The 7,237-nt window shown below is 43.2% G+C and overlaps 1 protein-coding gene across 1 annotated transcript in view; it reads left to right on the top strand.

Moving 5' to 3' along the window:
• Positions 1 to 6,491, top strand: part of LOC107298383 (phosphoglucomutase-2-like) — a gene marked incomplete at both ends in the record, with an annotated part of 27,903 nt that extends 21,412 nt beyond the window's left edge. The window contains 5 exons of the mRNA XM_015827758.2: positions 80 to 107; positions 1,461 to 1,641; positions 2,827 to 2,920; positions 4,448 to 4,577; positions 6,302 to 6,491. Of these exons, the coding sequence (XP_015683244.2) occupies positions 80 to 107; positions 1,461 to 1,641; positions 2,827 to 2,920; positions 4,448 to 4,577; positions 6,302 to 6,491 (623 nt within the window). The remainder of the gene's footprint in view (positions 1 to 79; positions 108 to 1,460; positions 1,642 to 2,826; positions 2,921 to 4,447; positions 4,578 to 6,301) is intronic.
• Between the last annotated feature and the right edge of the window lie 746 nt (positions 6,492 to 7,237).

Below are 7,237 nucleotides of genomic sequence, written 5' to 3'. Positions count from 1 at the left end.
CCCGGAGGTATTAAATAGATTTTATTTTTTTAAGAAAAGTATATTTTTTTCTTAACTATTCCAATACTCTTTTTGTTAGAGCCCACGTTCACTCCAATTGAATATAGGTATGGTAAATTGACGTGGTGAACAACGTATAAAAACAAATTGGCGGCAGATAAATCTAAGATTTAAATCGATAACTCTGATACCGGTAGTCCTTGAGTTATGGCCAAAATTTGAGCCCAACATTTCTGGTTGCTAAGCGAGACATTTGTTAAGGGAGCTTTGTCCTGTTTTACCACTTTTTTCGCGCTACCCGTTGTTAAGAGAGTAACAAGGTTAAGTGAATCTGGCTTCCCCATGGACTTTGCTTGTCAGAAGGTCCCAAAAGGGGATCACGTGATCCCCTCCAGGGACACTGCGACCGTCGTAAATACGAGTCAGTTGCCAAGCGGCCGAATTTTGATCACGTGACCGTGGGGAGGCAACAACGGACGTAAGTGTGAAAATCGGTCATAGGTCACTTCTTCAGGGCCGTCCTAACTTCGAACATTCACTTAACGAATGATTGTAAGTCGAGGACTGTGTGTAAAGCAAAATAAAATGAGCGTAGAATCAGAATCAGGGTACCATTAGTCCTCGGCGTGCGACCACAATCCAGCCCAAAATTTCTGTTGCTAAGTGAGACATTGGTTAAGTGAGTTTTTTGCACCCACTTTACGACCTTTCTGGTCACCGTTGTTAAGCGAATCGCTGCAGTTGTTAGTCACACACACGGTCCTTAAGTGGATCAGGCTTCCCCCATTGACTTTGCTTCTCAGAAGGTCGCAAAAGGGAATCACATAACCCCAGGACGCTGCGACCGTCGTAAATACGAGTCAGTTGCCAAGCATCTGAATTTTGATCACGTGACCGAGGGAAGGCAGCAACGGGTTGTAAGCAGTGGTGGGATTCAAATAGGTGAACAACCAGTTCTCTAAGTGGATGTCGCATCCGGAAGTCCATTCTGGGCCTGGGCAACAAAAAATTAACTACCGGTTGTGCCGAAGTGGTGTGAACTGGCTGGATCCTATGGAAGGAAGGAAGGAAGGAAGGAAGGAAGGAAGGAAGGAAGGAAGGAAGGAAGGAAGGAAGGAGTGGTGGCATTCAAATATGTGAACAACAGGTTCTCTGTGTGGATGCCGCATCCGGAAGTCCATTGTGGGCCTGGGCAACAAAAAATTAGCTACCGGTTCTGCCGCAGTGGTGCGAATCGGCCGAATCCCACCACGGGGATTCGTAAGTGTGAAAAATGTCAATGCCGTCGTAAATTGAACGATCGTTTAACGAAAGTATTTGCAAGTGGGGGCACTAAGAAAAATCGAATCAGTGTCGAATTAGAATTAGCGCAATTGTAGCTACTGCTCCAGCTTTGCTGACCTATTTTAAGTCGCCACGTTCCTGTCTCTTAACCGCTGAAGCTTCTCTCCCCTCTGCAGTGGAGAATGGAAAGTGTTTTCCGGCAACGAAACCGGAGCTCTTTTAGGATGGTGGCTGTTTACGTGCTGGAAAAATAAAAATCAGACTCCGGATGCCATCAAAGACGTCTATATGTTATCCAGCACCGTCTCCTCCAAAATATTGCAAGCAATCGCTCTGAAGGAAGGTTTCCACTTTGAGGTGAGGGTCAAGTTCCTTTCAAGCTTCCCTTTTTGGCTGGTCCTCAACCTACGATCGCAACGGACGGCCAACATTTCTCGAAACATTTGTTTAAGTGAATTTGGCCCCCTTTGGCGAGCTTTCTTGCCCCCGTCATTGAGTGGATCACTGCAGCTCTTAAGTTACTGGCACGTTGTTAAGTGAATCGGATTTCCCCCTTTTACTTGGCTTGTCAGAAGGACGCAAAAGGGGATCGCGGGACCCCGGGACACTGCGACCGTCGTAAATAGGAGTCAGTTGCCAAGCACCTGAATTTTATTCCCGTGACAGAGGAGATGCTGCAGTGGTTATTAAGTCAGGGTTTTCAGCGCCGTTGTAACTTCGAACGGCCGCTGAACGAACCGTTTGAAGTTGACAATTACTGTAATAATATTGTTGCACACAGTGATGTCACTCAACCATGTATTTCTGATGTCCCTTAGGACAGGGGTAGGCAACCTTGGCTCTTTTATGACTGGTGGACTTCAACTCCCAGAATTCCTGAGCCAGCCACGCTGAGGGGAAAGGGAGAGGTTTCCAAGCTGAGCCATGCTGGCTCAGGAATTCTGGGAGTTGAAGTCCACGAGTCATGAAGGGGCCATAATGCCCCCATGCTGGCTCAGGAATTCTGGGAGTTGAAGTCCACCAGTCATGAAGGGGCCAAAGTTTCCTTCATGCTGGCTCAGGAATTCTGGGAGTTGAAGTCCACCAGTCAAAGCCGCCTAGGCCTAGGCCAGGGGTAGGCAACCTTGGCTCTTTTATGACTCGTGGACTTCAACTCCCAGAATTCCTGAGCCAGCCATGCTGAGGGGAAAGGGAGAGTTTCCAAGCTGAGCCATGCTGGCTCAGGAATTCTAGGAGTTGAAGTCCACGAGTCATAAAGCGGCCTAGGCCTAGGCCAGAGGTAGGCAACCTTGGCCCTTTTATGACTCGTGGACTTCAACTCCCAGAATTCCTGAGCCAGCCATGCTGAGGGGAAAGGGAGAGTTTCCAAGCTGAGCCATGCTGGCTCAGGAATTCTGGGAGCTGAAGTCCACAAGTCCTAAAAGGGCCAAGGTTGCCTACCCCTGCCTTAGGAGCTAATAAATGTATCTTTGTAGGTATATCTTTGAAAGGAATTTCCCTTCTGTTCTCATATATTTTATCACTAAACTTTGATCAATACAGGAAACACTAACAGGATTTAAGTGGATGGGAAACCGCGCCAAGCAGCTGATAGACCAAGGGAAAAATGTCTTATTCGCTTTTGAAGAAGCCATCGGTAATATGCTTATTATGAAACAGCCAAGGAACGTAGCTATAACGTCATGGTTCCGACAGATGAAATTCTTCAAAAGTCCAGTTGCCTCGGGAAAAAGCATATTTGGGATAACTCTTGTCCTTATCTGCAAAAATAATAATAATATAACGTTGCTCTCTCATTCTTACTAGCTGTCAGAAGTACATTTCTGCATATTGCGTGGAACATCCCTTTATTTCAGTAAAGGGCGAAAGGAAAATCTTTCTCACCTTTGCTTTTAAAAGGATGAGATGTCTTTTAAAACTGCAATACAGGCAGCCCCTAGGTTAAACACATCAATCTTAAGGACAATCTCTGGGGTCCTTGGTGCTCTCTGAGCTGGGTGGTTTTCTTGCAGACGTTTTATGACCCAATTAGGTAACATCATCAGTGCTAGAAGAGGATGGAGTTTGAGGAGGAGGAGGAGGAGGAGAAGTTTGAGCAGGATGAGTTGGAGGAGGAAGAGGAGGAGAAGGAGGAAGATGACAACTGTGGGATCTTTGGTGCTCTCTGAGCTGGGTTGCTTACTTGCAGACATTTCATGACCCAACTAAGTAATATCATCAGTGCTAGAAGGGAATGGAGAGAGGAGGAGGAGGAGAACTGTAGGGTCCTTAGTGCTCTTTGAGTTTGGTGGTTTCCTTGCAGACATTTCATGACCCAACTAAGGAACATCATCAGTGTTAGAAGGGAATGGAGAGAGGAGGAGGACAACTGTGGTGTCCTTGGTGCTCTCTGAGCTTGGTGGTTTTCTTGCAGACATTTCCTGACCCAACTAAGGAACATCATCAGTGCTAGAAGGGAAGGGAGATAGGAGGAGGAGGAGGAAGAGGAAGAGGAGGAATTTGAGGAGGAAGAGGAGGAAAGCAACTATGGGGTCCTTGCTGCTCTCTGAGCTTGATTATTTCCTTATAGATGTTTCATGACCCAACTAGGTAACAGCATCAGTGCTAGAAGGGAGGGGAGATTAATTCAGGTATCTAGTGCAGCTTATAGCACTGATCATGTTATCTAGTTGGATCATGAAACGTCTGCAAGGAAACCACCAAGCTCAGAGAGCAACAGTGTCCTCCTCCTTCTCCTCCTATTCCTCCTCTTCCTCCTCCTCCTCCTCCTCCACAGCATCCCTCTCCCTTCTAGCACTGATGATGTTCCCTAGTTGGGTGATGAAACGTCTGCAAGAAAACCACCCAGCTCAGAGAGCACCAAGGACCCCACAGTTCAGCCTTGAGTTACAAATATTCTCTGCTATTAAAGACGAATACGGGCTGCCTATTGCTACAGAGGATGGAAGCCGTTCTCTTTCCTCAAGCCAAATTATTCTTCCGTCTGTGATTTCATCAAAGATTTCATTTGCAATCCTTGTCACCAAATAAAGCTAATTAGCGCGCAGAGTTAAAGCAGATTTGCAGTCTGTGTCCCGTACAGTATGAAAACTATTTTATGTGCACTTGCATCGGCGTATTTTTACCAACAGTTTTTGGTTGTTGTTTTTCTGTAAACTTTCAGGATATATGTGCAGCCCCCTAGTACTGGATAAAGATGGCGTCAGCGCCGCCGTCATAACCGCGGAGATGTCTAGCTTTTTGGCCACCAAGAATGTGACTCTGTCTCAACAGCTGAAAAACATTTACACAGAGTGAGTATAACTGAACGAACTGCTGAATGTTTTTTACATTTACCATACAGATAGTCCTCAATTTAACAGCAGTGATGTCAACGCTGCTAACATCGGATATTTTGCTTGGACAACAGTTGGAGATGCAACCATTTTCTTCTTATGTTTTACTCTTAGAGTTAGATGATGCTGGGGGAGGAATGTGCATGAGAGTTTAGCTAGACATAACAATACTGGACCTAGTGTGAGAACCAAGGTTATTGAAATAAGAGATGATAAGGATTGGCAGGGCTGGAGAACTGGAGGGGAAGCCTGCATTTCAAACTAATTGGAGAATGTGATTTATGACTGTTAACTAGAGGAGGTAATTGTGGTTTACTACTTTGTGCCCAGGGGAGGGGAATTCAGTTTTTGGCTTTAACTATGTAGTGCCGATGCTATGCTACTCGAATAAAAGATTATTTAAAGTAAACCATGCCTCGAAGCTCTTTGAAGAGTTTCATCTGTCAGAACCACGACAGTTTCCTTAGTGACTGTCCCAGGTTACAACGGGGCTGAAAAAAGTGACCAACGGCCATTTTTCACATTTTACAACTGTTGCTGCATTCCGACGGTCACATGATCGAAATTCAGATTCTTGGCAACTGACTCGTATTTACGACAGTTGCAGTGTCCCCGGGGTCACGTGATCCCCTTTTGCGACCTTTTTTTAAAAAATATTTTTATTGATTTTTTTTTAAAAAATACATAAATGACTCAATAATTGGTGAACAGTGTGTTGTCTGGGTTATATTTATAAAACAATCATTAACAATTAATTTCTATAATCCATATTCCACATATTAATTTTAGTTGATTTCCCCTTTCCCCAAAGTAACCTCTTTTGCAAACATTAATACAATTCTTACTGTTTGGATAAATAACCATTGAATGTATAATTCCCCCCCCCCAATATTCCTAAAAATAATCATCCTATTAGTATAATATTTCTTTTCTATTCAATCATTCTGGTTGCCTTATCATAGGTCCTGTTAATCCTTATTTTAGTTTATTTCTCCCGCCAAATTCTAGATATTCTTACTGGTGAAGATTTTCTCAAAAATTAATTACATTTACATTTACAAATTTAACTCTATTTTTTCCACATAAACCCATCTTACACTTTTACATTTCTTAAGAAATAGATAAAACAATGAAAAAAAAAGAGAAGAGAAGAGAAAAAGAAAGGAAAACAAGAGTAAAGAAACATAAGAAATAACATACTACTTAAAATATATATCCCTCCTAGGCTAATGTATGTTTATTTCCTTAATTTCTTATTCTTTTTAACCATAATTAAGAATATATTTAATCTTTAATCTTTAAACATTCTATTCAATAGTCATCTAGTCCTTTAACTCTTATTTAAAACATTTTTTTGATATAATTTTCTTACATTCAGTCACATTTTAAGCATCTAAAACATTTCTGACAAGCAAAGGCTTGTCAGATTCACTTAACAACTGAGTTACTAACTTAACAATGGCAGCGATTCACTTAATAAGTGTTACGAGAAAGGTCGTAAAACGGAGACAAACTCACTTCAACAAATTAGCAGAAGAAATTACGGGCTCACTTAACAGTCGTAAGTCAGGACTTCCTGTATACACACTAGCCCTGTATATGTGTATTTATGTTTGCGTTGTAACTTGTCCCTGCTACTCAGAGTGCAAATTTTTTTCCTGCTTTTTTGTCTTTCTATGTAGATACGGTTATCACATCACCAAATCTTCCTATTTCATTTGCTATGATCAGAAGATCGTCGCGGCTCTGTTTGAGAAGATTCGGAATTACGAGGGGAAAAATACCTATCCCAAAACGTGTGGAAAATTCCCCGTCTCTGGAGTCAGAGATCTGACCACTGGCTATGACAGTAACCGGGCTGATAAATTAGCGGTAAGTACTACTGTATTCCTTGAAATCTTGTTTTTTTGTTGTTGTTGTTGATTTTTTTTTCCAGATTTATGAATTCTCTCCTCTCAAAGGTGCTTCTTGTTGTTGTTTTTTAAAAAAGCAACTGGGCTTTCTTCGTTTTTTGGTTGAAGGCTTTTCGCTTCCCATCCCAGAAGCTTCTTCAGTTCTTCCCTTCTTGGGAAAAGTTTTGTGCTTCTTTCTCAAGGGAGAACTCAGAAAGTCCAGCTGTTTCTTGAAAAAAGCGCCTGTGAGACGAACCGTGACCTGGAGGACAGAGAATCTCCAGGGAAGTAAGAAGTTCTTTCCTTACTTTCTACTCGGTGTAAGTTTTGCGGACTTCGCTCCCGAGTCTAGCTAGCTTAAAATGGGAATAAGAAGGAAGCGCTCAGGAAATCGTAAGAACATGCAGGACTTCAGGAAGGTGGACGCCACTCTTTTTTCCCCAACGGATCGTTTATGATTTGCCTTGCGGTTTTCGCGCGTGAACATGGCACACGCTCTGGGGGAAAAAAGGTTTCTGGTTAGGAGTCGCCGTGGCCCAGTGGTCAGAATGCGGTACTGCAGGCTAATCTTGCTGACTCCCCATTTTCGGCAGTTCGATCCTGACCGGCTTGAGGTTGACTCAGCCTTCCATCCATCCGAGGTCGGTAAAACGAGGACCCAGATTGTTGTGGGCAACAACATGCTGACTCTAAACCGCTTAGAGAGGGCTGTAAAGCATTGTGAAG

Source organism: Protobothrops mucrosquamatus, unplaced genomic scaffold (assembly GCF_001527695.2).
Source record: "Protobothrops mucrosquamatus isolate PMUCROS unplaced genomic scaffold, P.Mucros_1.0 scaffold3932, whole genome shotgun sequence".
Classification (NCBI taxonomy): Eukaryota; Metazoa; Chordata; class Lepidosauria; order Squamata; family Viperidae; genus Protobothrops; species Protobothrops mucrosquamatus.
Note: the sequence above shows the minus strand (reverse complement) of the source record. Positions and strands in the feature narration are given on the sequence as shown.